Raw genomic sequence first — 26,628 nt, 5'->3', positions numbered from 1 at the left:
GAGTGACGGTGCTTTGCGTCAAGGATCCGATCTTGTAGGGAGAAGGAAGTGCTGGCTTTTTGTCATCACTGGGGAGATGCAGAGACTTGAGGGCAGCGGGAGGGAGTGAGAGGTCTCCTCAGTTGTCGTTCACGATGTCGGGAGAAAGAAACGAGTTGCTATCAACACCAGTGATGGTGGTCCCGTTCAAAAAGCTCGGTTGAGGAATGTTCGTGATATCGTTAACATCGTTGATGCTATTTCTCTTATCAGACCCGTTGACACCTTTCACGTGGACAGCATGACCTTGCAGACGCTTGGCAGTATCATCATTGGTATTGCTCGTTACGGAAACCTCGATGACAAACAAGAGAGCATGCTGCTATGTTTCTAGAGTGTCTCTCTCACCAACATCACCCTGTGCCCATGGTATTTTGACTTTGAATTTCCATTCAAGAGCAGGCTTAAAGAACATCTTGGTCAAGATCTCGTCATCCTGGACACGATACAATAACTTCACTGTGTCGTCAATAAGGATATTGGCATCTCTGACTCTCCTGTAAACACCTTCACTGTCAAACATGATGTCAAACGTCATCTTGAATGGGACAGAATTAATATATCTGAAGATATGAGTTAGTTCGTCCATTCTGGCCCTTCTAAAAGGAACCTCCTTCTTCTCTTCTGTAGATATGAGTCACTGTTCAACACGACGGATAGAATACAGATCTACCAATAACAGCGAGTTTAGCATTCCAAAGTTTCCAAAGACTCTGCAGACAAAGTTACGGCCAGTGTTGAGCTACCGTCCGAGGTGACATCCCTCAATATGACGCGGAAAAGAGATCCAGGCTCCCCAGATTCCAGGTCGACGACGTGGTAGAGAATGAACTTGAAGACCGCACGAGTTTCCTATTTATGAGGGGGTAGTGGATTGGCAAAGCCGCCGGTCGAGGCTATCTGACCAAGATAGGAGAAATGAAGGATAGAGGCTCGTGCATTGTTGGCAATGTTGTATGCCATGTCCTGCGTAGGAGCGACAACGTCGCCCAAAACTGCAATCTCATGGGGATTGGCTGCAACATGTCTCTCCAACGGACTTATCACGCCGTACTCGCCATACACGTGATAAATGAGGCAACAACTGTCCGTCTTGTCGAGCTGAGGGAACAAGTTCTGTGTGTCCTTGCTCACTCTCTTCAGGAAATCGTCAATCTGACTGATAAGAATTTGATCTTTTATGCCGCTGATAAAGACAGTTCAATATCCCAAAAAAGGTGATACCCTTGAGCTTAACCTGGTAATGTGTTTGGAGTAATGATAGAGTTCTTTTGTGCAAGATCAAGGCCAAGCAAGGTGACACTGATGAACATGCAGTTTGTTAGATCTCTCCACTGATAACACTCAAAGCTACCAGGTATTATTATAGCTGGCTGAAACGAGGCATGCCACATCATCGTGGGAATTTGGATCTGGAGAAACTATAAGGCTTCGGCTATTGACACGATGTTACCTAATCATATTAGACGTTGTAATCTGTGGACTGCATTAAGACACCCCTTTTATGTACAGAAAAAGACCTTTTTGAGATCGATGTACATGGCTTTAATCGTTACGTATAGTATCGACCCATTTACTGATGGTCTCACAGAAAGACAGACATCCCATCGTGAGCTGTGTCAAAGCCTTTTTTAGATATGGCTGCGAGTAAGACAAACACTGCCGAGTTGATTGTGTACTGTTATAGGCTGTAATGAAGATCTATCTACTGTAACCAAATTTCCAGCTGTGGCATTGTATGGAGGGTTACCAATGGCTATTTCAAGACTTTATATGTACTCTATGGCTCAGCAATGTGACTTCTCACCCATATGACGACCATTCTCAGCAGTATCACAGAACGCAAGGCCAGGAGAATAATTCATGTACCCGCACTCAACAGACGACAGACCAATGGTAGATGGAGAAAACGTTCCCGGCACATACCAGCCACACTGTTCGGTGAGACGCGCGAGATAATCAGCATAACTGGAGGCGAATACTGGGAATGTACCATATGCGCAGCAGAACGCAACCTACCCAGGTATGCGTAGTTAGCAAAATACAACATGAGAAGAGTTGATTCTGAGATAGGTATTGTCAATAACTTACCACATCACCCCAAATAGAATACCAGGCTTGAGTGACCTCACCAACGCCGCCATCGGAGTTAGAAAACTGTGCCTTGAGCATATCAACAGCAGTATCGCAGTTTCCATGGTTCATAGAAAGACTGTATGACGGGTAAGTAATGTGCCTAGCGCTGAGAAAATGTCACGTTTGTACATACCCACATCCACACCACATCTCTGGTTGGTCTCGGTCCCATCCACCCTCGTCTTTGGTTTGACGAGACTTGAGCTGTCTTGTCGTTTTCTGGGGAGTTACTGTGGTGTTGTAATCAACAGTGACTCCGTCCGTCACTTCAAGACCTTGAGCGTCCACATGCGCATGGTATACGCCGTTGGGCAAGTTGTCTGGCAGAGTGAATGCTGCGCAAACGACAGCTGACTGCAGACCGAGGACGATGTTTGTGGTCTTCATGGCGAATAAGTGTTGAGGTGTAGGAGATTTGAGTCTTGTATGATTCCAAAGGGTGAAGTGATGAGTGTGAGAAAGAGATGTTCTTGAACGACGAATTGAAGCTCTTTATACTTCTTTTCACGTTGTACGGAAAACAATACTGTGGAGTGGTAGTCCCAGCATCACGAAGCTAATATTGGAATTTCTGTCATTGAGTCTCATTTCGTCTTGCATCAAAGAACAAAAGGTCTCGATAGTTTCCAATTCTGCCATTCTATTTCGTAGATTGTCGTGCCGAAGTACCGACCCATGCGAAGTCTCCATACCCAGTCGAGGAAGGCCTATATCTTCAATAAACACTAGCTAGGTTCAACGGTCTCCCAATAAACGGATCTAACTCATTGCGCATAGGGCCACGCTTATCTTATCTAGACGCACGGATAACGGCAACATGTCCATAGTCTAGATATAGATTATTGCTCATGTAGCTTAGTTACGGTAACATTCGTTTGCAGCACAGGAGTTATAGTATGCATTTCAATCTATCGCAAAAGTGCCTTTAGAGACGAAGGATTGATCCAGCCGAGTATTATTTGGTGATTTTCAAGGCGTAAGTCCCGAAGTATACATTTAAAATCAACTCATAAAAAAACACAGTTTTTGAACCTAGATGCTGATAAAGGTCCAGTCTAAAGGTATATATTATGGATCCAGCCGAGAATTCTAAATGAGTGCTATAAACACTTGCCTAAGTAGGCAGATACGGGTTACCCTCTCTTTCCATTGTCAGAATGATTCTACCCAATGATTAATGTGGAGTCAACTTGGGATCTGTATCTGACCATAATTCCTAATCATTCGAGACAGTTTATCGAGTCATGCCAAATTTCGCCATCATATCGTCTCCAGGACTCCTAGCTTCTCCAGGTCTCTTTGTCACCACATTCATTATCTTGTTCCACAAAGTAGCAAACAGACTGGCCAAAGATTCCTAATATCTCCATGGTTCATAGAGTTTCTCGTATCTAGATCGTCCGTTGGTTATATATAGGTTCGCTTACAGAGGGAAGTTTCAGGTATACTTCGGGACTTACGCCTCGAAAATCACCCAACAAAAAAGGGAAGTTTCAGGGTTGGTTAGCTTCAACACAAGTACAACATTTAACTCAAAATCAAGATATTGGGAACAAAAGCGAATGGTCGAGTTTAACTGGATTCTATATCTGATTCGGACATTTCAGGCAAAGTAAGCCTTCTCATTGTCGAGGAAAGCTATCAGCTTTCTTTGATAGAGACATGGTTGTGTTTTATTACTTACCCGAGATATGCAAATATTGAGAGTAAAGACGTCGACAAACCTTGTTGGTGCATATTTGGTAAGCTCAATATCTTGTAGCCAACCGTGGTTGAAGAATAGTAATAGCTCAGAGATCCTCACCTCGAATGCAGGTAATGATGGCTTCGCGGTATCATTGACCCGAGACCACCCCGGTTCATATCCAACAACCCCGCAACGATGATCTTGCATCACTTCGAGATTTTCAAAGTTCCGACTTTCTAAATTCGTCCACACTTGTTGTTTACCTGTGATTGTTGCGCATATAAAGTCGTGCATATTTAAATCATGGCAATAGCCACAATACCGGCCTTGTTCTTGGACAGATTCTCCATCGCGTCCCAGCCCGCTACCAGATCAAAGCCACATATAACTCTGCCAACATGAAACTTCTTTCTACCATTGTTCTTGCCTTATCCTGTGGCCTCGCCCACTCAAACCCGGTATCAAAGGCTGCTAAGCCCCCCCGATTTTTCCTGATTGGAGATTCAACGGTCGCTGTCAATGGAGGCTGGGGTGATGGACTGCTCTCATACCTCAAGGCCCCTGCTCAAGGAGACAACAGAGGTGTTAGTGGCTCTACAACGGTATCCTGGAAGTCCAGCGGCCGCTGGGATACACTCATTCGAGACATCAACTCTGCCAAGGGTGATTTCGAGCCTGTTGTCACGATTCAGTTTGGCCACAACGACCAAAAGGTGATGCAGTTGGACCAGTTCCATTCTAATTTGGTCAGCATTGGCAATGATATTAAGAGAGCTGGAGGTACACCAGTAAGTTGACCCTTTCAGACATCGAAAATCAAAACGAACTAAGGTTAAACTAGATCTTTATCACATCATTGACACGACGCACATTCTCAGGCGGACAAGTTGTCGAGAATCTCAAAGACTGGGCTGCTGAAACAATCGCCGCTGCTAGAGATGTCGGTGCAGAGTATCTGGAACTAAACAAAGCAAGCACGGATTATGTCAACGCTATTGGGGCACAGAATTCTGACTATTACAACTGGGGGCCGGGTGATAGGACACACCTCAATCCTCCTGGTGAGATTGTCTTTGGGCGCATGGTTTTGGATTTGCTATTGGAGAAGCGTCAGGACTTTACGACTTACTTTACTTCTAATAAGGCATTGAGTGAGAAGATTAAGAATGGGGAGTTTGCGACTGGGGAAGAGTGATCTTTGAGGCTAAACAATGTGTTGGGAAAATATTATAGTGTATAGAATTTGTGTGCGTTGTGGATTGATCGGGTAACAATTGTCTTAGACGAGTGGTTAATCAAGGTTATAAGAGGAAGAAGTTACTGCTGTCTATATAGCTTAATAGAAGCTTCTTTTATAAGTTATAGCTAATATTATAGAGTTTATACTATATAAATTATACCTATATTAGAAAACCTAGAGTCTTAAGAGAAACCTTAACTTAATACTTTATTAAAAATTTAATCTATTTAAATAGATTAACCTTTATTAATAACCTTAAAGAAACTGAGAAGATAAAAGCTTAAGCTATTATAAAAATTAAATAAGTATAGAATTTATATCTAAGAATACATAAACCTATCTGAGGTGGAGAACAGCCATCGGCAGATACATATAACCCCTGATTTCTATTCCACCACCGCAATTGCACGATCGTCCGCATCAATACCGAGCCCTTCCAAAACATGAGTGAAAATATTCGTAATGAATCTTTCCATGTATTCCTGTTTATGGTACTGGGTATTGAAAACACTGGAAAGCTCAATTTGGCCATCCCATGAACCGAGAAACACTACCTCTCCAGCGTTAATAGGTTGACTGGCAGCCCAAACCTTGGAAAGTTCAAAAACACCATTAGAACTACCGACTATGTTGCCCAAGTTGCCGATGGAGGATAGAGAAACGGGACAAAAAGGTGACTCTTGAAAGGCCCATGGGTCTACACCAGGTGGTGGAAAGAGAGTCTGGAAGACCTGAGGGGCAAACAGAGCTTGCTCGTATGTGCTTTGTGATGGATCTGATTTGATCTGTTGGTAGAAGCCGTGTACATTGATGGCTAGCTCCGGTAAGGTATCAACTTTGGTCCCATCATCAGCTACGCCTGGTATCTTTACATCAATACCAACAGCTTGTGCTGATACAGCGTGGTATGCAGCTGCGGCATGGTCCGGACTGTCAAAAGGCTCACGGCAGTAAGGGCGGATATTGATCATGGATCTACCGACGTAGCGAGCAGTGTAAGCCTGATCTTGTCGAGGCTGAAGATCTCGAAGGGTCATGGTTAAAGCAGCAGTAAAGGCATGTGTCAAGCTGACTCCTGGAGCGATGCTCTTGCAACCAACCAAGACCTGGTCTGACAAGGATCGAGAGACTGAAACAGCTATACGTTTCATTATCGGTGCACTATCGTTGGAAGCGGTTGGTGGCAGATTCAACCAGCGTGTGTGATTATAAATGTTGCCATTAGTGTTTTGAATGTCGTGGAAACGCTGCATTTGAGCCTCGGACAATGCGTTGGGGATGGAAGCAGCGACTCTTAAGCATGGAGAGAGTCGCGTGCCGAGATCAATGTCAGGTAGTGGGTATCTGAACTCGCTGGCCTGTCCATAGAATGAAGAGGCGTGTAAAAAGAGCTGATTTAGCAGGTGAAGGATACCAACTCCATCAGTGATGTCGTGAGGACATCGGAGGAATACTGCCTGTTGTGCGTCCAGTTCAGACTTGACGATGTAGACCGTTGGCATGTGGAAAGAGGGTGCATCATTGTTGAACCATGAAAGAGCAGTCCCATTAGTCGTGATGATTTTAAAGGTCGACTCCAGCCAAGACTTGACATCTTCATCAGAGTCCAAAGGTCGGTATACACGTTTCCATGTATCAGGCTGATCGCTTCGTTCGATTCGAGACCCCAAAGTCGGATGTTTATGCCGCAAAAGTGTCCAGGCATTTTGCAAAGCACTTTGAACATTGAAATCCAGATTCACGCTCTCATCTTTGACTTGGAACAAAGCGCATGCCGTGACAGGATAACAGCCGTGTTCTTCGTTGGCGTAAAGCTGATAGAATTGCTCACACTCGTCGATATCTCGGTGCCAGAAGCCCGAATTGGACTGCGTCCAGTGGTATCGAGGTTCTTCAGTCATTTTGTAGTATCTTATCGAGTTTCACAAGTAGGGGGCAGAAAGGATATTTTATATATGATCAAAGGTGTATATGAATAGGAGGAGGAGATGCGACCGTGAATTTGACCCTGGTCGAGCAAACTTCACGATTTCAGGTGCAGAGTACACATTCTATGAGACGAAAAAGTACTCGTTCTCGTATTCGTTCAATTTTTCCGCTGAAACGAAGGATTGAGGTGTCACCCTTGTAAGACATTATATCGTTAAAGATTCGCTTGGTACCTCAATACAAATTTCACGGTGGTCTTGCCAAGAGAATCCTTCAACACTCAGTATATTATGCGATACGTAATCTCGACTAGCTATCTATGGATCGGAAACCCTCCTTATCTTCAACGTAGCTTTCATAGGAGGGATCCGGTTCTGAACAATCCAAGTGTTGCGTGGCCTCTTCTCCAAATGCTCAATATCGTAATTCAACAACATATATGCCAGCATCATCTTGATCTCATTTGACGCAAAGAACCTACCAGGACATGCGTTTCGACCTAAACCCCATGCCAGAAAGTCCTTCGAGGTTGTCGGTAATGCATTGCGCGCACTCTTCACATATCCATCCTTCTCATCCTTTCGTGCGTCATAAAAGCGCAATGGCTTGAACGTTTTCGGCTCGGGATAGATCTCGGAGTCTTGAAGAACTGAGTACCCTGGAACAGCTATCCTGTGGCCCTTGGCGACGTGTGTACCTGATGGAAAGGTTACACCCTTTTCTGCTACGACGGTACGGGAGACGGCGACTGAGACGATGGAGTTCTTGCGTTGGCTTTCACGAATTGCGGAATCAAGCTTTTCCAGCTGTGCGACGGCACGTTTGTTCCATTGTCCATCGTGTTGTCGAAGTACGCTCCTGATCTCATCTCGCAATTCGGTGATCAGCTCTGGGGGTGATGCGGCGATGTCGAGGAGAGCGTGGGTAACAGAAAAGGTGGTTGTATGAATGGATGCGAAGTTTAGCAAAAGGACACGTTCTGATAACGCGCTAACCTTCCAGTTCTTAGGATTGCCAATGTCCTTGGCTTGTTCGATTAGCCACTGTAGATAGTCGTTCCGGTTAGACTTGGGAGGCTTCTCAGATTCTGTTGCCTGCGCATCATACTCTGCAAGACGTGCTTGAATTTCCGGTTTGAGGATACGTTCGAACTTCTTGTTGTGGATTCTGTTCGGCAGTGCTATGATCGGAGCGACAAGTGGTTTGAGAAAGTTGGGAAAGGGCTTGAGAAGCATGGACGATATCGGAATATCTTGAGCAAAAGCGATACCCATATCGAGCATCTCTTCGTTTCGACAGAGAGGAAATCCGACAAATGCACGGTTTGACATGGCACTGGTGATCTGCTGCGTCTTTTCGAAAATACAAATCTCAGTCCAATCTGAACTGGTACCCCAGTGCTTACCGACAACATGCTCCAACTCGTCGGCTAGATGAGGAATGAGATTGCCAACCTCTTTGGTAAGTCTGGTAAGCACTAGGTCCAGATGGATAGGGTCGTGGGTCAATGATGGATCCATGGTGGTCCAGTCGGTCTGCAAATCATGTTCGACAGACTTGTGCATACTGAGCTCATCGGTGGGTTGCTCGCTTGCAAATTTCGTATCTGATCGTGGTAAAAAGATGACATTTCCACCGTCAAGAAGTGGGAGAATTGTCGCTTGGTTCTTGTATTGCGCGTATGATGAGTTGAGAACAGCTTTGACGTCAAGAGAGTTTCGGATTCGGGCTTGGAATAGTGGGAACCAATCGCCTTTACGGGCACCGATGATGGGTAGATCTGGAAGATTTGATGGTTTGAGAAAGAGTTGGTAAATTGTGTATGCGAGGAAGACGATGAGCGGGCCGGCAATCGCTGGACGCGACAGGAAATCCGTTGCTGCTTGTATCATCTTGGAATCGCAATTGAGAGTTCCCCGCTTGAAAAGGGATGATGCAGAGATGGCAATGGATGGTGACATTGGCTTGACTTTATATATCCGTACCAGATCGGCTGGTAAACACTTACTAAAAAGGTAGCGTTGTCCTGATACGCAAGTTACCCAATTGCGAAAGCCTATTTTATCATCAACTCGTTTAGTCTCCAAGATGATTCGAAGATACGACAACTTGGACCCTTGGGTCCGAGAACTCCAACACAAACTCGTTCAATGGCTGCTGTGAGTGGCTGGTTGTCGAAAGCGCTCTAAACTAGCGCTGACGATTCCTTCGGTTGGCTTATTCCCAGTTGGCTCGCTTTCTTTACAGGGGTAGGGGAAACGAATATTCGGACATCTGACATCCAAATGTCCCTTGTTTTATTTTCTCCCAAGGCAGGGTTCGTCGCAACCTCCGGTTAGCCTTGTTCAGTACCTTTTGTATCATCGAACACGGAAGCCACGTGGGTTGCCTGCCTCCACTCTTTGTTCCTGAATAATAATATGTTCTTAAGCACTGTTTCATTCCAGATAAAAGTGAGGCGGTAGTGCCAGAACATTGTCGAAATGAACGGTCTTTACAAATGGTTAACCCTCATCTAGGGTACCTAGGGAGAAGACCATCATCACAATCCGCAATTACTCAAGGGTTTATCATAGTCTCTAAACTCAAAGTTCACCTTAATGAAGACTCGATAGATGATTGGGGTAGCAATAAATCGACCATGTAACCCTGTTCAAACATTATCTGTGTATCGATAGTTTCCTAACCCCATAATTGAACAACGAATCATGTTCAAACACTAACTTCGAACAACGCTTTAACGCCAAGATGATCAGTGATCCACGGCCGTTCAAACCCAATCGAAAGAATTTCCTGTCTCGCGTCCTCATCCTCGTCATCAGGCTCAACGTCATTCCCAAATCTCTCAAACTGCGAAAGCTTGAGGCCATCGCCACGGAAAAATACCTTGTCCATGCGCGAACAGCCATACAATTTTCTCAACTCGGGTAAAGCCTGTTGACCCCATGTATATCCCCCAGTATCATCACCTCGTCCGTCACCCTCTTCACCGCCAAGCTCTAAATATGCGTCTTTGAGGTTATTATCCGAATGGAGGGTTAGGTCAAAGGGTTGTATGGCGTTAAAGTCTCCTGTGACGACCGCGTCGGTAATATTGTCGGCGTGCATATGTGAAGCGATGAGGCGCATTTGCGCTGGGCGCAAAGGTGGTTCAAGAGCGAGAGACTCAAGATGCGTATTGCAGAACCTGAACTTCCTGATATCCGAAGGCAGTGAGACATCAACAAATAGCGCATCTCGTTCCATCTTGGTAGCCGAATAGTGTACTCGAAAACAAGATGATATGTCGAATCGTCGGTCGATCAACGTGGTCGTGCCGTAAGCTCCAGAAGCCCAAGCTGACGTGTCAATATCTGTTCGATAGAAACCTTCCCGAATCCATTCTTTCTCGCCGATAGTGTCCAAATCGGATGGTACACATTCTTGTAGATTGGCAATAACGGCTGTATCCTCATCCAATCGATGCTGCCGACTGAGCTCTTCCAAGTGCTTCAGAGCAGCATTCATTCGAGACTCAGCATGTGGGAGCATGAAATCTATGTTCCAGCTGTATACCGCTATCTTCTTCAATTTTGGAGTCCCTGATGACGGCTGGGTGGATTGGAGAGGCTGCCATTCGTTGTCTTTGTCAGACCAGCTATAGAAGGGCTGCTGCCATATCTGATCGGCTTTCCATGAGAGTGAAGAAGCTGGTTTCCTCATCTCTATGGTATATTGAATTGCTTTCTGAACGATTTTATCCATAATTGAAATTGCTGCAGTAATAAATTCGATGCAAAGTATGTGCTGATGTCAAGATAGTGTTGATGGGTCAACAAAGTCTGACTGTATCAGAGTCAGGGCGGGGTAAATATCTGACCAGGCAGGCACCCGAGGTACCCGACGTGGTTCAATCACGACCAACATGTAATATCTTACTATCTAGACTTTTAAACACGCATTAGACGCAAATGAAGCTTAGTTATGGTAGTTCAACAAGTTCAATCTATAGATCCAACTCAAAATCCCAAACCTGCAGCTTCCTATCCGGAAATCCACCGGCCTGTCTCACAAACACACTCAAAACACCAAAGTCATGCAGCCGAGTCTTATCAAACAGAGGCTCAGTAGATGTATTCGGAATCTCAGCCAGAGATGTCCAGTCCTTGAAGCCCTTGGAAGCCGTTGCCACGTAGATTCCTGTGAATTGCTTCACAGGATCCGGAAGAAGTCCGAACAGGTACTCACCTGATGCGTCTCCAGCGAATTTGCCTCTTGGATCATACAGGTCTGGGCCATTTAGACCAGTCGGATTGATCGCGTTTTTTGTCCATTTTCCTAAAACTGTCAGTTTGTGTTCATGACGACCTGGTGGTACTTACCGTCCGTGTCTCGCAAATAATGCTGGTAAAGATGCTTGCCAGACAGTAAATCCCTCATGAGAATGTGAAAACGTCCTTTGGTATCGACAAGTTGACCCTCTTGGTTGACCATGCGGCTGTTCTGTGGTATGTCCCAAATCAGAGTGCTCGCATCAGAAGTTGAGATAGGCATTGTAAGCTTGGTGCCGTTAGTGTTGAACCATGTCTTGCCATCGTCATTGGAATACGCAAAATAGACGCCATGATTGGTGTCAGCATTTGGTGTTTCTCGCACAGTCCAAGATGTATAAAGCTTTCCGTCAAGATAGTCAAGACCGTTAATGTATGCGTTGTTGTCGTCGCCCTGGATGTACATCCCTTGAGCTTGCCATTTACCCGTGGAGGAGCTGTAACGATGAATGTAGCTGTCACCAGATCCAGATCTAATGTTATCCATAAGTAAAAAAGTCTCCAAGAGAGTCATATTGAACTCACTGTCCAATGCGAAACTCAAGAAGCATATCACCATTAGGAAGTGGTTCGAAACGAGGATAAGTCAAAGGCGAATAAGGTCCTGTCGATCCATCCAGCGCGTGGACAACAGGTCCAAACAGCTCTGACGACCATTTCGAGGGGACATCTTTAGCGATACCTGTTTTTGAGACTCGGTAATTGATAGGAACATCCTTCACAGATCAGCTTGACTTCGTTGCTCATTCGTGCAACTCACATGGTGATCAAAACTAAGATGAATCTTTCCATCACCAGAAATACCCATGGATATCATGTTGTGTCCATCCATCGTCTTTTGAGTGTAATCATCAAGTGTAAGATACTCCCAATCCGCAACACTAGGTGAGATCTTTCTTCGACCGAGGCGGACGAAATGGTTGAGGTAACCTGCGGGAGCAGTCTCGTAGAATGTCACATATTGATAGTCGCCGTATGTGATAAGAGCGTCTTCTTGGTAGCTTACTCCGTTGAGTCGCTCTGAACCCTGAATGTCTGTACCGATGGTCCAGTGTTTGGTGGACTTGAGCGCTAAAGCAGTAGTGGTCGCCATTAGGCTCGTGAAAGAAAGTATAATGCTAAAGAGTCGCATCGTGATTAGTGGTACAGGGATCGGTTTGTAACGAGTGAAAAGGAATTATGGATATACCAACTGCTTTATATAACGAATAGCCTGATTGAAAACTTTGTAGAGTTGTCACAGCCCGAGCAGTCAATCTTTCGCTTGTGGGGAAATACGACGTTGGGATGTGCTTTGCTATATGCAAGGGCATGTATATTATCACATTCACCTTCTAAATCACGTCTAGACTTTATGGTTTCGAGAAGACCCAGATTTTACATGATTACAAGGTTGTTGTATTGGCTCTGTAAGTTTTGGTAAGACTAAGGTGTCAATCGGGGTATTGGCCGGATTGACATCTTCCGAGAATCCGATACAGGGTATGTTGACATTAAGTTTGTAGAAGATAGAATGAATTTAGGATAATCCATTTTATTGATCAGATTAAGTGACTACGTAATTGATAGTCCAGTATAATAATTTAAATCTCCATAACCTCGGCATTGACTTTTTTGCTTCGATTTTACTATGACTCGCTACATCTTGGTCTAGTAGAAAGTTTAGAACAGTTTTCTCGCGTTATTATTTGTACGAGAAGAAAGTGCTAAGAGCAAAGTCACGGCAGAATCAAGAACATGAAAGCGTTAATATATCGAGTGTTCTTCTGCCCACAACAAGACACACGAGAAGAAGGAGACAAAGACGCAATCGGTATCTTGATTCCACATTTGGGCATCATCTTTCATCCAATCAGCTAAGGCGCAGTGGCGGAGTGGTCTAACGCGATAGACTAGAAATCTATTCTCTTCGGAGGCGTCTGTTCGAATCAGGCCTGCGTCGATTGGTATTTTTGCTGTCGTAGTCAAAGATGTTCTTTTTGCTTGATTGAAGGACAACGACAGGAATATTACTTAGTTTTGAAGAAAAAAGTTTCAAAGGTGGATAAGTCAACTGTTAAGAACATGAAGCGTAAAACACCGCGACAGGGCTAGGAATAAAGAATAAGAATAAGATAGTAAGTAATTTATCAATTAAAGAATGCTAAATTCTTCGTCGCTCGTGTAATCCAAGTCATCATGATCAATTGGATGCATGTGGACCTTAAATCTTTGAGATCGCGATAGAGCCTACAGAACCGCCATCAACCTGGTGCTCACCAGCGCTGAGTTCCTTGCTCTCCCCCGTGAACCTGAGTCCAGTAAAAAGAGTGACCTGTGTGCCATTCGACACTCGGATAAAGCCGATATCCTCAGGCTTGAGTCCAGCTTCAGTCAAAAACACAGAGTCAAATGTACCCAATTCAAGTGAGACACCCTTTCCAGTGGCATCCGCATTGGAGAAAACAGCTGCACCGCGCTCAGGCTGAGGGACAGGAATACCCCCATCAAAGGTGAGCTTGAGAACGTAGGCAAGAGATTCAGCGGGTTGAGAAGGAAGAGTGATATCCAAAGCATCCTTGGACTGTTCCCATTCAGAAACCTTGATGTAATCGCCAGCCTTGTCGCCGAGTAGCTGGACAGACTTCAAAGACTTGAGATCGACCAGAGCGTTGGATCCAAGGTTCTTGACCGATACGAGGTTATCCTCAGGCCAACCGAGAACAGTGACGTAGAGAACATCATCTTCTTTGTTGCGCGTGAACCGAACATCACTGCTGTTCCCTTGAAGTGGCGCAGTAAAAGATCCACCCTCGACTTGATTCGGTCCCTCGCCATAGATATCCCACGCCCTAGTGTCATACACAGCCTCGCCATAACGACCTAGAAAGTCACCAATATCGTTCAAAACCTTGATCTGCTCCTCAGGCAACACGCCAGAAGCCATGGGCGAAATATTGAGCAGCATGTTTCCATTCTTGCTGACACGGTCAAGCAAAGAGTGTACCATGGCTTTGGAGCTGTAGTACTTGATGCCGACGGTGTAACTCCAACTGGATGCACTGATGGCATCGTCGGTCTGCCAGTAAGGTCGAACAAGATTGGATGGTCCACCACGTTCCCAGTCATCAACGGCTGATGTGTTTCGGAAGCCATGGTCGTGGTGTTTGTAAGTGGTGACAACTTCTTTTCCCCACTCCTCACCTCTGTTGAAGTAGTAGGCAAGAAACTCTAGACGCTTCTGCTCATCTACTGCACAAGGACCCTCAAAGCTTCCACATTCTCCAGGACTGTTGAGTGAGAAATCGTTCCAGATGATGTCGGGTTGAACGTGATCAAGCATCTCTCGGTGCTTGTCGAACCAGAGCTGATCCGACTCATCGCGAGGCAATTGGCCAAGTAGTTTCTGTAGGCTCGTGTCATTTGTCTTAGGTGCCCATTGGAAGAAACCATTGTAATTGTACGCCTGATGCATCGCAACAACAAGTTTCATATCATTCTCCCGCACGAGATCTGCCCAGAGCTTAACCAAGTCTATCTTGGGACCATAGTTGACTGGGTTCCACTCATTGACCTTGCTATCCCACATGGAGAAACCATCATGATGTTCAGCCACAGGTCCAGCGAACCGAGCTCCAGAAGCTTTAACTATCTTGATGATAGCTTCTGGATCAAATTCACCTCTTTCGGACTTGAGGACAGGTTTGAACTGGACAAAGTTACCCTTCTTGTCCTTTGCACCCTTGATGAAGTTCTCGTAGCCCCACTCCTCTGGTGGTCCGTATGTTTCTGTGTGATGCTTTTTCTGGTCGGAGTCGGGCTCGTACATGTTGCGCGGATACCACTCGCTGGCGTATTGAGCGGTTGTAAAAGCGCCCCAGTGCCAGTAAACTCCGAACTTGGCATCGCGGTACCATTCCGGGGCAGCGTTGTGTTTGTCTGTTGATTCCCATGTTGCTTCGTATGGACCCTGGGCGGTTGTACTCGCAGGGAATAAGGCGCAGGCGAGAGCCACAAGGGCGACCTTTGGAGGTAGTGCAATCATTGATACTGTTCAAGCGATAATGATGTCGTCCGATTTAGTTTAGAATGTCAGATTAAAGCACACCAGTCTCTAAGAGAAGACCAACACAACATATCCATCACAAGTTCAAAGGTCACCGCGTATTTAAAGTACTCTCATGAATATTACCCTATGACGACCACAGAAGAAGTCACTGCTTGGAGGATATTTGCCTCGGTCACCATGCATAATCATATCATGACTCGACACTCAATACTACGGTACCGTTCAACGGTAGTTCCTGATGATGATCCATAGAGCAGGATTCGTGCGCATCTCCACTCCGGACTGCCAAGTGAACAAATTCGGTGACGTTACATAGCCTTTACTTATTAACCGGGATCGTCAACTTGATGTCCATATCAATTGTTCACGGCCCGCATCGGTCCGGAATAAAGGCAAAACTACTGACAATGTGTGCGGGGAGGATATAGTGCTTGTTCTAATGAACAACGATCTGCTGAACACGATGTTACACTCTGTTCTTGTGTTCTACTGGTGGACTTTTGAACCCTTGAACATCCCCGCGTTACCCCGCAAACACGATGCGCTGATCGCTGAATGCTTGGATAAATGACTAACGAAATGGCAGACTCAAGATAATGGAAAGTAACTATTACCTATGACTTTGTTAATAACATAGAGGTTTTGAGTCACGGAAACTTATGAAGGCACTGTTATTTTTTCAAGGAATTTGATTGTCAATCTAGGGTTAAACTACAATAAACGCCGTCCCATCCGGGAACATGGGCCACTGCCACAATCTATGCCATGTCCCTACCCAAACTACAAAGAAAAGCCGATTGCGTGTTCCAGCACTCATCGGATGCACACCCCCATTGAGAGACAAAGTCTCTCCTCACCCAAGAACATTTAGTACTTGGTTTCGGTCACTGGCTGACGGTGTTGGGCCCTCGGGTTAGCAACGACACGTCCCTGGCGATCCATCCATTCACTTCGATTGCCATTAAGCCCAATGAAACGCCAAACAAGGACTCTCCATCCAGCATATTCAGGCACGGTGAGATCTAGGTCAATGTGCTCTCCGATACGAGAGAATTCGCCAACATTGTCTTGCTGCTCAAAGACTCTCTCCTGGCGATCGATCTTGGATCGAATCACATCATCCCTGATGCTGACGAGTTCAACATCACCAAGCATAATTGACGCACCTGTAGGCACATACGGGACCCAACGCCAATGGTGGTAAACCGACTGGCGACGTAGGACGGAGCGTTCGTAACAGCTGTCCGGCTTGAGATATTCCATGATGGCGTGCTGGAGAAGAGCTGTCGAGATGGACAGGTAAGGGTGCGGGTTGACGTTTTTCACAGGTGAGATGGGAGTTAGGCGACCGGTGGCGATAGGTCGACCACCCGCAGCATGAGATGCTGGGTGGGAACCGGCGCCGGAAGTAGCTTCCGTCTGGGACATGGTGTCAGTGCCTGTGATGAAGATCTGGGGAAGGTTGGTCATAGCATACGAACCAGACGAACCCGATGGATCGGGGATGCTGATAGCGTCTGCAGTTCGGTTGTTGTTGTGATGCTCCTCAGTCTGCTTTGGGATGTGCAGATTCTCTAGCTCAGAGCCGAGATGAGTGATCTGGTCCTTGTTGGAAGACATTTTGATGTCTTGCTGATGGTTTGTTGGTGGTTTGTTTGGTGTTTTTCTTACGGCTTTGCGAAGATTGAAATAGTGTTGAGAGTGATGATAATAAGTTTACCTTGGTAAAGCTGGAGGAAGTCAGTGAGAAGATTGTTGGATAGAAAAGAAGAAGAAATACAAGAAGTAGAATGGGACTATTTTATAGTCTTCCCGGCAGTTTGTTGTTACGCGTTTTGTTGATGTTGTTCCACTGTTTTAGTATGGTATGGGCTTTGTTCTCTGGGACACCTTGCTATATTACAATCAATGAAGAGTGTTACAGACCTCACATATGATTACATAGAACACTCGCCAGGGATACTGCTTAGTGCAGGATTATATTTTTATCAAGGGCCTAAAGTGCTACTATTAGAAGGAGTAATACAGTTGCTATTAGATCACAGAGAAGTCCTAATAATATAGTTAATTAGAAGGTACTAGTGGTAATAATAATAATTTATTCCTGATTTTTTTTCCTTCTTAGCCTTAGGGGCCTCCCTTATACTCTTTCCTGCGTAATTATTATCAGAGCAGGGTTATAGCAAGCTATTCCTCAGGGTAGTAAAAAATTTATCTAGTTACTAAAAGCATAAGAGACGAAATTAGTAGGCCACTTTAGGGCCCTTAGACCATAGCTCTTAGACTATTTATTTTTATAACCTAAGACTTGGGGGGTTATTGTCTCTGCTAGCCACTAGTCTAGACATTCCAGCTGGCATGTCTATAATATAGCAAGATTAGTTTCATTGTTAAATTTCTTGTACAAATATAAGACCATGACATTGTTCTTGCAGAACAGTGTTTATGTATATTATGATGTTTATCATCCTAATATTGTGTTCCCTTACCGATATCCTTTACATTCACCTTTAAAATTGTGACATTCATTGTGTAAAATCCTAAAGTGCGGCGCCTTTTAGGTTCATTGGCTAGCGAAAAAGGAAACCTCCCAATCTGTATAACGTCCTGATGCATAAAGGCATCGTCAATTGACCAGGTAAATCGTCTGCCCGATCCGTAGTTTACCCGGATTGGCCGGATAAGTCAGCGAGATCTGTGCTCTCCTCAGAGTATCAGAAAAATTGGCCTGTCCAAGCCCTCCAGTGGGTAGCAGAAAAATGACCTCCTAAGTCTTAGTTTATAAAATAAATAGTCTAAGAGCTATAGTCTAAAGAGCATAAAGTGGTCCACTAATTTCGTCTCTGAGGCTCACAGCGGCCAATTTTTCTGATACTCTGAGGGCTTCGCGATTCCCACAGTGCCTCGCGTGCAGCAAATTGCAAAACGAGATTATTCGTCTGACTGTATGTTGGCATAAAAAGAACGAAGATAAGCATGAGAGCTGAAATACTCTATCCAATGAAAGAGCGTCTCACTTCATTCCCGCTGTTCCCCGCTGTTCCCCGCTGTTAGGCAGTAACGCGTCACAGCCTGATCTACGTGGATGTAGCTCGCCTGGGCAGTTACCCCGGACTTCACCTGGGCAGTGCTCTATTTAGTAGGTTAATTGTAGGTTAGATTTTAATTAACCTAGGCTATAGCTTAAAGAGCTATAATTAATTATAAGAGGTTTACTTAGGCTATACTTTACTTTTAATATATAATATATTTAAAATATATTAAAATACCTTTTTTAAATTATATATATATATATATATATATATTATTTAAATATTATTATTTTTTATATATTAAATAAGATAATTTATAATTATTATTTATATATATAAAGCTTAAAAATATAATAATTATTTTTAAATTATAAAATATAATTTATATAAAATATAATTTATATAAAATATAATTTATATAATATATTATATAATTATATAATTATTATATTAGTCTTTAAAAGTTAATATAATTTAAAAGAGAAATAACTTTCTTAATAAACTTAATATAAAAATAATAAAAAAAAAATAAAAAGAGTAATAAAGCTATAAGGCTATATAATTTAATAAGATTTAATAAAAACTTAATATTAAAATAAATATATAAAAAGAATTTAAAATAATATAATTTTTTTTATTTTTATTTAATATAATAATTATAATAAAAAATAATTAAATAATTAAATAAAATATTTTACTTTTAATATATAATATATTAAGTTAATTTAATTATAATTAAAATATTATTATATTATATTATTATATTATATAATTACTTAAATTAATAAAGTTAAAGTTACTATTTAATTCTTAAAGCTTTAAATTAAGCTAATTAATTTAACTCTTAATAAGCTATATAGTTTAATAACTTTATTAAAGTATATTTTAATAAATTAAAATTAATTAATTAAAGTAAAAGATAAAATAATATAAATAATATTTAACTATAGATTTTTATATTTTTTTTTAATTTTTTAAATCTCTATATATAATATATATAGAGTTATAAAGAAAGAAAACTTATTTAATAAGTATTATTATAATTTAAAACCCCTAGTTAATAATATTATAAATCTCTTATAAAGATAAGAGTAAAATTTAAAGGTTAATTAACTAGATTATTTATATTAAGCTTTTAGCTTTAAGCTTTATTATTTAACTTTTTCTAAGTTTAACCCCTTATTTTTATATACTTATAGTCTTAAGCTATAACTAGTATATTATACCTTTAAGGCTTTAATTATTATTATTATATACTTTTTTAACTAATTAAACTAGTTATTATATATAATTAATATATTAAATACCTCTAGGAATATATTCTATACTTTAAATAGCTTAGCCTTTAACCTTCTTATAAGCTTCTCTTTAAGTCTTTATAATTACTTTAATTTTATTTTCTTCTTTTTATTAAATATAATTATAATATTTAATTTATAAATAAAGGCTATTAACTTAACCTTTATAAAATTATCTTTCTTCTTTATTATATAAAGGTTAATAGCTTTTATATATAATTACTTTATATTCTTATAATACTTAATAGCTTCTTTAATAGTATTAAAATATATCTTATTTAAATAGCTATTCTTATTAATCTTAATACTTAATATTATATTATATAAAACTTATAAAAATAATTAGCTATTTATAATAAGAGGCTAGAATTAATTAATTTTTATCTTAATATCTTTAATAATTAATTAAAGTTTCTTTTATAAGTTATAGTTTATATTATACTATATAAGTTATATTTTAATTAAGAAACTTAGTCTTAAGAGAACTTTAAATATAAAGAATTATTAATAAATTAATCTATATAAATAGATTAACCTTTATTAAAAACCTTAAGAAAATTAAAAGGCCTAAGTAAAAGCTTAAAAGATTATAAAAAAATAAATTATAATTTTAAAAGTAACTTTAAAGAGACTATATTCTTTAATAAATTATACTATTTAATATAATTAATAAAAATAAAGCTTTTTATTATAATAATTATAATATTTTAATATTTTTAATAGTAATAGCTTTCTTATAAGTTTAATTATAAAGGCTTAATTAAAAGAACTTTATTAAGGTTAAAGTTATAATAAAGAAATTTATATATATATAAAAGAGTTTAATATAAAATTTAAAAAAATAAAATAAAAGCTTATATTATAAATAAATAAATAAATAAATAAATAAATAAATAAATAAATAAATAAATAAATAAATAAATAAATAAATAAATAAATAAATAAATAAATAAATAAATAAATAAATAAATAAATAAATAAATAAATAAATAAATAAATAAATAAATAAATAAATAAATAAATAAATAAATAAATAAATAAATAAATAAATAAATAAATAAATAAATAAATAAATAAATAAATAAATAAATAAATAAATAAATAAATAAATAAATAAATAAATAAATAAATAAATAAATAAATAAATAAATAAATAAATAAATAAATAAATAAATAAATAAATAAATAAATAAATAAATAAATAAATAAATAAAATAAATAAAATAAAATAAAAATATTTAATTTAAAAAGGTATTTTAATATATTTAAAATGCATTATATATTAAAAGTAGAGCATAGCCTAGGTAAGCTATAAAAACCATAGCCTAGGTTAACTAAAATCTGACCCATAATTAACCCGCTAAATGGAGCACCGCCCGGGTCAGGGCCGGGGTCACAGCCCGGGCGAGCTATATCCACCTGATCTACAAGTTCCCTTGTCTTCAGCCTCACATCTCACTCGCGCAATGGAGATACGAGCGCTACCCGCACCGCTACTTTTACTAACTTCGCCCCAAGCGCAACATTCCTTGACAAAAGCCAATATATTTATTGCCCACTGGATGTCGATTTATCTGCAACGATCCATCTTCAGTTCACCGACATGGATGACCTAAACTGCAACGGCCTCAACGCTACCGAGTGCCTTTTACGTGTCACTGCCAGTATACTCGAGCAGTTAAAAGAGGATAGCAGCGATTTCAACTGGGATCCTGCTAGTTTTTTAGTCACTCTTATCATCGGTATCATCGCAGCTGCTTTCGCTTTCTTTGCCATTATTCAGGGCTTCTTGGCAGCCGGCCCTGGTAGACATAAATATAGCAAATACGCTATTGGCACCTAGGCTAGACTCTCGAATCGCAAGTTTGACTAGTCAGAGCTGCGTTATCGATCAATCGCCTACACTCCTATCATCAGAATCGAAGATCTGATGTTCAAAATCAAAATACGAATAAATAATGAATCCTATCTCTTAGAATGGGAAGGAAGTGATTATTGGCGATGGGAACGGGGCCGACTCTTTCCAAAACTCAAACACATTATAAAAAAACCGACTGATTATTTCCCTGCAACATGGCTTCGTCTCTTGGCTCATACTGGACTACATCATCCAGAGTTATGGGCAACAAGTCCACAAGGAACAGATTACTTGCCGTCCGACTTGGCAGCTGCTCCTGCATATGCCACTGTCGCTGATTTGATAAGCATTGCATCAATAGCTTCTGGCAAAATACAATTTAACTCGATCGGCACGGGTACCGCTAACTATCCTTCTATGCGTGGCGAATTTATGGATATCAATTTCCGAAGTCATCCTCTTCTGGGCGTGTATGCTGCAATCGATCAAGCTATTCCGTATAATAACGAAATACTCCCGTTCAGTCAAATGCAATACAGTCGCCCACCCGCAGAGAGGCTATTCTTCAAATTAGCGTACAGTCGCGGCTTTTTATTCAGTGTTCGGCCTCTCCATTCAGCCGATCAACTATTTGCGGCCAGCTCGGACATATTATCATATTCCCCTGAGAAACATAAAAAATACTATCGAGATTTAATCGAAAAGATATATATATCAAAATGCGATTGTGTGTTATCGAAATTTATCCGAAATCCTACCACAGGTAGGCAAAGAGTGCTGCTGTTCGATAACGATCGACCACTGTTGTCAGAATGGTGCCGAGCTAAAAGTCCTTCCGGTCACGATTATGGGGTACCTGATGTTTTGCTTTTTGGCGATGGAGATATATCGATACTTGCAGCTGCTGCACCACGGACAATAATCAATCTCTTCCCGAAGACGCTGCTCAACATGGGTGACAAGTTTATCTTCATGGTAATTCTCAGTCGCTATTGTACTACTGCGGATGAATCCATGGGGCGCGACGCCATAGTTGGTGAAGGCATACCAGCGAAGAACACAACGTCAGGTGAAGAAAGCCAGAGTCTTCCGGTTTTCCAAGTCAACGAAGACCTTTGGAAATATTCATGCGCGTACACGACTAGTCTTGGAAGGCCCCATGAAGTCCGTGGAACACAGAACGATCTCAACAGTAGCACACTGTTTATGACAAGAGAGGTACAGAAAGAATTATGGGAGATTGATTCATGGATTAAAGAGAATAAGCTCGAATATTTAATGGTCTATCGCATTATGGCCATCGCCTTCACCACCCTAGTTTATAAGGAAATGTACCAAGGAAAACAGCGAATGCAAAGGTGGCCAATCGAGTGCGATATCACGCGACAAGAACGCCAAAACCTCGACGAGACAATTAATGACCAGGGTGAAATCATACCCAATTCCTTGAGGGCTATCACAGATCTCGTTTCCCTTCAGGTCCAGAAGCTGCAAGAATACGAAAGTAATCGACAACCTGGATCGCCATCAGTAGATGATTATTTTACCGACACTTGCAAAAAGATTAATAGATCTTCGGACCCGGCTCGTTACGAGATACCTTTCAGATTCCTAGAATACATGGAGCACGTTACGAAGCTTTGGGAGAAAGACGGAGATGGCTTCAAATATCCAGCCGAGCAAGTCCAGCATTATCTCGACAATCTTCTTATTTACCGCGCTACCTTGATCTACATATATATGTCAAAGTCTGCAGACAACAGCCATATCATCTCCAATCCTGAGTATCACAAGCTCATTCCTGTGATTTGATCAATGAGCGGGAACCCTTTGTAGCGCGAAAGTCATCCGTAAAGGGCAGTACTTTCCCGAGCAGTATATAGGTCAATATGAATAGAATGGATATTTTTGTTTGGAATTTAAGTCAGTGACAATTTCAATGACAAGGCCAATATTAAATGGAACAATTCATTTGTTGATTCGTTTCTCAACAAGCCGGAGGATATGATTCTGCAGTCGATGGTTGATATATGTCCTAAGTGCAAAGTTGTAATTGGTAGAGGGATGTCCCCAATGGCTACACCAATCGCGGATCTGTGGCTTATGCAAAATATGCTGTTACGTTACTCTTTGCAAGACAGACTAGGCAGCAACTCGGGCTCAACATTGTGACTGGCTGGTTTTCTAACCTGCAGTCATGGAGGGGTCCTGGTGAGACCGCGCGAGGCAGATTTCACAGCAGAACGAAGAGGGGACTGTCAGCATAAAGAGAGACCAGGCGCCCAATTCCAAACCCTTTCTTCTTCATCCTTTCCTTGCCCCATATCATAACTTTCGTTGCAATGGAGGACCCGAACATCCTGGGCATTGCCCAAATGGGTGCTAAGCTATCCAGCGCTCTTGACCTGCACGGTGAGACATGTCGCGAGGCTCGATCAAACAACATTCCCAATCTTGTTTCCCTTATCAATTCAACATCAGCTACACTTCTAAAAGTGCATAAACTGTCCCAAGAAGCACCTGATGTTTTCACCGAGGTTTGCATCAACGACATCAACGGCCTAGCCGCCACGTGCAGGGTTCTATACGAAGGAACTTTGGTCATACTCGTCCACAGAGAAAAGCACAACGAGGAAGACAAGACCATTGGCAGTATGAAACAAGAACAATTCGAAATTCTTCTTTCCTCTTTGGCGGCTAAGACATATTCAAATTACAGAGTCTGGGAATGGCTACGGCCTCGTCTCAGGATCTGTGAACAGGAGTTAAGACAAGCCAAGTTCGAGCTTATGCTACGCTTCCTTCTTGGCCGTATTGCCCAGTTCCAAATGCGGTTTGTATGCCCTTGCCATGTGCACTTGGTGTAGCACGCTAACCAGAGCTTTCAGTACTTCAGCACGTTCTCCGGGCGATTGGGAGAATGAACGATCGCTGCGACTTCCTGCTGAGAACATTGCTAAACGACGCATTGCAAACCACAAAGAATGCAGTGAGGAGCGGGAACGCTGGACAAAGAATTACGAACCACCCATTGTCTCGTTGGGGGAGAACAAAACTGTGGTTACAGACTCAAGGTAAAGTCTTCTACCAGAGACGCATGGTATTGGTATCTGACAATGGGTTCTAGTTCTGTCACTATCGCACCCTCACCTGTACAGGTCAACGCTGTGATGTAAGTTAAGCCACTCCCATTCGTTAAACCACACCGTTATACTAATACTCTGGATAGGGACAAGAGTGAAATTACCGAGAAAGAAGTCAAGCCCGAAACCAATAACTTGTCTCCTGTTATTGTCAAAACATCTGTCCAAGAGAAAGAGGATGTCTCCTCGATACGTTCAGATACCACTTTTTCTGCGGACACCCCGTCTCAAAACTGGTGTCAGCGTTTGTTCTCTCGCAATTCTCAAGATGAATGGAAGTATGAAGACATCGAAGCATATACGCTCAACATCAAGAACGGCGACAAACACGTCGCTAAGCTGCCCCTAGAGGAAGGGGAAATAAGACCGGCATTGCGGAAACTGACAACCAAGCATTTCTGGAAAAGCCGTCCTAGTCTGATGGAACAATACGCCTCACTTGACCACGTACTTCGTCAGGGCGTTGACGAGGCAATTTCCACTGCAAAACGGGAGAAATCTCGGGATATGACTCTCGTCGCCATGTCGGCTAGAAAAATAGATTCCTCAGCTGGAATCAATAGTAGGGTTTGCTACACTTCCGAGGTGTCAATCACGCTTTTCCTCTCGCTCGGTGCACCATATGCACCTATTTACATTATTGGCTTAAACAAGGAGAAATGGACGGTTCCTTACACTAGTTGCGAGACGGTCAAGGTATGTTGAGATATTCCTCTATTTGACTCTTATTTAACGCTTGTCTTGCACAACAGATGATAAGAGATTTGATCCCAACGCTCAGTCGCTACGCTGTAGTTAACCCTCCAGGAATCGCCAACGGCGGTTACACAATCTTGACGGATGATAACGTGACTGTCACTCCCGAAACATGGGAATCTATCCGTCGTCCTGGTATGGTTCTAAGGTTGCAGACACCGCCATTTCCACAGCCCTGCTACCCCTATCCTCCACCAATGCCGGTTGGTCCACCTGGGGGAGGTTATGCCTACCGTCCTCCACCGCCCCCAATACACAAAAGACCAACAATGGCAGATACTTATCAAGAGATGAACAACTTGCTTAAGCTGTCCGATTGCTGGATGCCGGACAAGGAAACGATGGAGCATGGGGGGATAGGAAACCTTCTTCGCCTTTGGACGAATGCTATTGATACTGACGCTCAAGATTGTGGGAATATGTCTGACTGGAGTTGTTCTGGGAGTGATTTCTATGACTAGATAGTATTAGCCGTGTGGGTTGGTCGTAGCTTGAGTATGGAACCAGATTGAGAATAGTGATAACGTCGATAGCTACGAATGTGAGGTTGTATCAGATACCGTACATCTCCTTCAGCCCTACAACACATCTTGGGTTACACTGACTAAGTTAGTAGATAGGTTAATGGACGGGAACTGGATGGAACAGTGCACTCACTGGTTAGGTAGGTCCAAACCATGTGGGTTTTGACCCCATCAAATTGGTCCAAGTGCAGCTGTCAAAGGCCACCTCCAGGTTTTGACAGCGGATACCTCTTGATTTTGGCTCTATGAATCTATCCACATGTTGGAGGTACTTATTAGCTCGTCATATCAGCAAGTTTGCTAACAAAATCACTCATGAAAAATCTGCTACCGAGGGCTAATCTAGATCATACGACACCGGAAACCATACCTCGTAAAGCATTCCTTTTAAACCATAAAATATCGCAAAATTAATCTATTCATTCGCCATCGCCTCCACCGAGCAATAGTCAAGAGGCTAGAGCCGATATGTGGATATGTAGATTTTATCGCACCAAACCAGATTCTACCAAAGTCCCGCATCTCGCCCCTGATCAGACCCATAATCTTCCCCATTACCACTTAGTTCTAGGGGACACCGCGCGCTAGCTGTGAAAACTTCGAATTGCGCAATCGGGAGGGAGAGACA

General features: G+C 42.0%; 11 protein-coding genes and 1 non-coding gene across 12 annotated transcripts; 4 read left to right on the top strand and 8 right to left on the bottom strand.

Annotated features, from left to right (window-relative positions):
- Positions 1–118: 118 nt before the first annotated feature.
- On the bottom strand, positions 119–577 carry FPOAC1_007425 (uncharacterized protein; the record flags this gene model as incomplete). Its single annotated transcript, XM_044851891.1, has 2 exons — positions 119–361; positions 392–577. 2 exons carry the CDS (start codon positions 575–577, stop codon positions 119–121), a joined length of 429 nt encoding a protein of 142 aa, XP_044704561.1.
- A 314-nt stretch (positions 578–891) lies between these two features.
- On the bottom strand, positions 892–2,562 carry FPOAC1_007424 (uncharacterized protein; the record flags this gene model as incomplete). Its single annotated transcript, XM_044851890.1, has 4 exons — positions 892–1,225; positions 1,966–1,973; positions 2,131–2,251; positions 2,309–2,562. 4 exons carry the CDS (start codon positions 2,560–2,562, stop codon positions 892–894), a joined length of 717 nt encoding a protein of 238 aa, XP_044704560.1.
- A 1,698-nt stretch (positions 2,563–4,260) lies between these two features.
- On the top strand, positions 4,261–5,057 carry FPOAC1_007423 (uncharacterized protein; the record flags this gene model as incomplete). The annotated part of the gene is made up of 2 exons (XM_044851889.1): positions 4,261–4,650; positions 4,704–5,057. The coding sequence occupies 2 exons, from the start codon at positions 4,261–4,263 to the stop codon at positions 5,055–5,057; spliced, it is 744 nt and encodes a 247-aa protein (XP_044704559.1).
- Positions 5,058–5,488: 431 nt separating this feature from the next.
- FPOAC1_007422 (uncharacterized protein) lies at positions 5,489–7,003 on the bottom strand (the record flags this gene model as incomplete). Its single annotated transcript, XM_044851888.1, has 1 exon — positions 5,489–7,003. One exon carries the CDS (start codon positions 7,001–7,003, stop codon positions 5,489–5,491), a length of 1,515 nt encoding a protein of 504 aa, XP_044704558.1.
- Positions 7,004–7,348: 345 nt separating this feature from the next.
- On the bottom strand, positions 7,349–8,992 carry FPOAC1_007421 (uncharacterized protein; the record flags this gene model as incomplete). The annotated part of the gene is made up of 1 exon (XM_044851887.1): positions 7,349–8,992. One exon carries the CDS (start codon positions 8,990–8,992, stop codon positions 7,349–7,351), a length of 1,644 nt encoding a protein of 547 aa, XP_044704557.1.
- Positions 8,993–9,743: 751 nt separating this feature from the next.
- FPOAC1_007420 (uncharacterized protein) lies at positions 9,744–10,733 on the bottom strand (the record flags this gene model as incomplete). The annotated part of the gene is made up of 1 exon (XM_044851886.1): positions 9,744–10,733. One exon carries the CDS (start codon positions 10,731–10,733, stop codon positions 9,744–9,746), a length of 990 nt encoding a protein of 329 aa, XP_044704556.1.
- Positions 10,734–11,016: 283 nt separating this feature from the next.
- On the bottom strand, positions 11,017–12,434 carry FPOAC1_007419 (uncharacterized protein; the record flags this gene model as incomplete). The annotated part of the gene is made up of 4 exons (XM_044851885.1): positions 11,017–11,348; positions 11,393–11,814; positions 11,867–12,057; positions 12,102–12,434. The coding sequence occupies 4 exons, from the start codon at positions 12,432–12,434 to the stop codon at positions 11,017–11,019; spliced, it is 1,278 nt and encodes a 425-aa protein (XP_044704555.1).
- A 767-nt stretch (positions 12,435–13,201) lies between these two features.
- Positions 13,202–13,283, top strand: FPOAC1_007418. The gene has a single exon. It is a non-coding gene; the product is annotated as a tRNA-Ser (tRNA).
- Positions 13,284–13,544: 261 nt separating this feature from the next.
- On the bottom strand, positions 13,545–15,365 carry FPOAC1_007417 (uncharacterized protein; the record flags this gene model as incomplete). The annotated part of the gene is made up of 1 exon (XM_044851884.1): positions 13,545–15,365. One exon carries the CDS (start codon positions 15,363–15,365, stop codon positions 13,545–13,547), a length of 1,821 nt encoding a protein of 606 aa, XP_044704554.1.
- Positions 15,366–16,256: 891 nt separating this feature from the next.
- On the bottom strand, positions 16,257–17,009 carry FPOAC1_007416 (uncharacterized protein; the record flags this gene model as incomplete). Its single annotated transcript, XM_044851883.1, has 1 exon — positions 16,257–17,009. One exon carries the CDS (start codon positions 17,007–17,009, stop codon positions 16,257–16,259), a length of 753 nt encoding a protein of 250 aa, XP_044704553.1.
- A 5,519-nt stretch (positions 17,010–22,528) lies between these two features.
- On the top strand, positions 22,529–23,389 carry FPOAC1_007415 (uncharacterized protein; the record flags this gene model as incomplete). Its single annotated transcript, XM_044851882.1, has 1 exon — positions 22,529–23,389. One exon carries the CDS (start codon positions 22,529–22,531, stop codon positions 23,387–23,389), a length of 861 nt encoding a protein of 286 aa, XP_044704552.1.
- Positions 23,390–23,919: 530 nt separating this feature from the next.
- Positions 23,920–25,937, top strand: FPOAC1_007414 (uncharacterized protein; the record flags this gene model as incomplete). Its single annotated transcript, XM_044851881.1, has 5 exons — positions 23,920–24,410; positions 24,466–24,651; positions 24,705–24,749; positions 24,807–25,416; positions 25,473–25,937. The coding sequence occupies 5 exons, from the start codon at positions 23,920–23,922 to the stop codon at positions 25,935–25,937; spliced, it is 1,797 nt and encodes a 598-aa protein (XP_044704551.1).
- Positions 25,938–26,628: the final 691 nt, after the last annotated feature.

Source organism: Fusarium poae, chromosome 3 (genome assembly GCF_019609905.1).
Source record: "Fusarium poae strain DAOMC 252244 chromosome 3, whole genome shotgun sequence".
Classification (NCBI taxonomy): Eukaryota; Fungi; Ascomycota; class Sordariomycetes; order Hypocreales; family Nectriaceae; genus Fusarium; species Fusarium poae.
The sequence above is the reverse complement of the archived record's forward strand: the minus strand, read 5'-3'. Positions and strand labels throughout refer to the sequence as shown.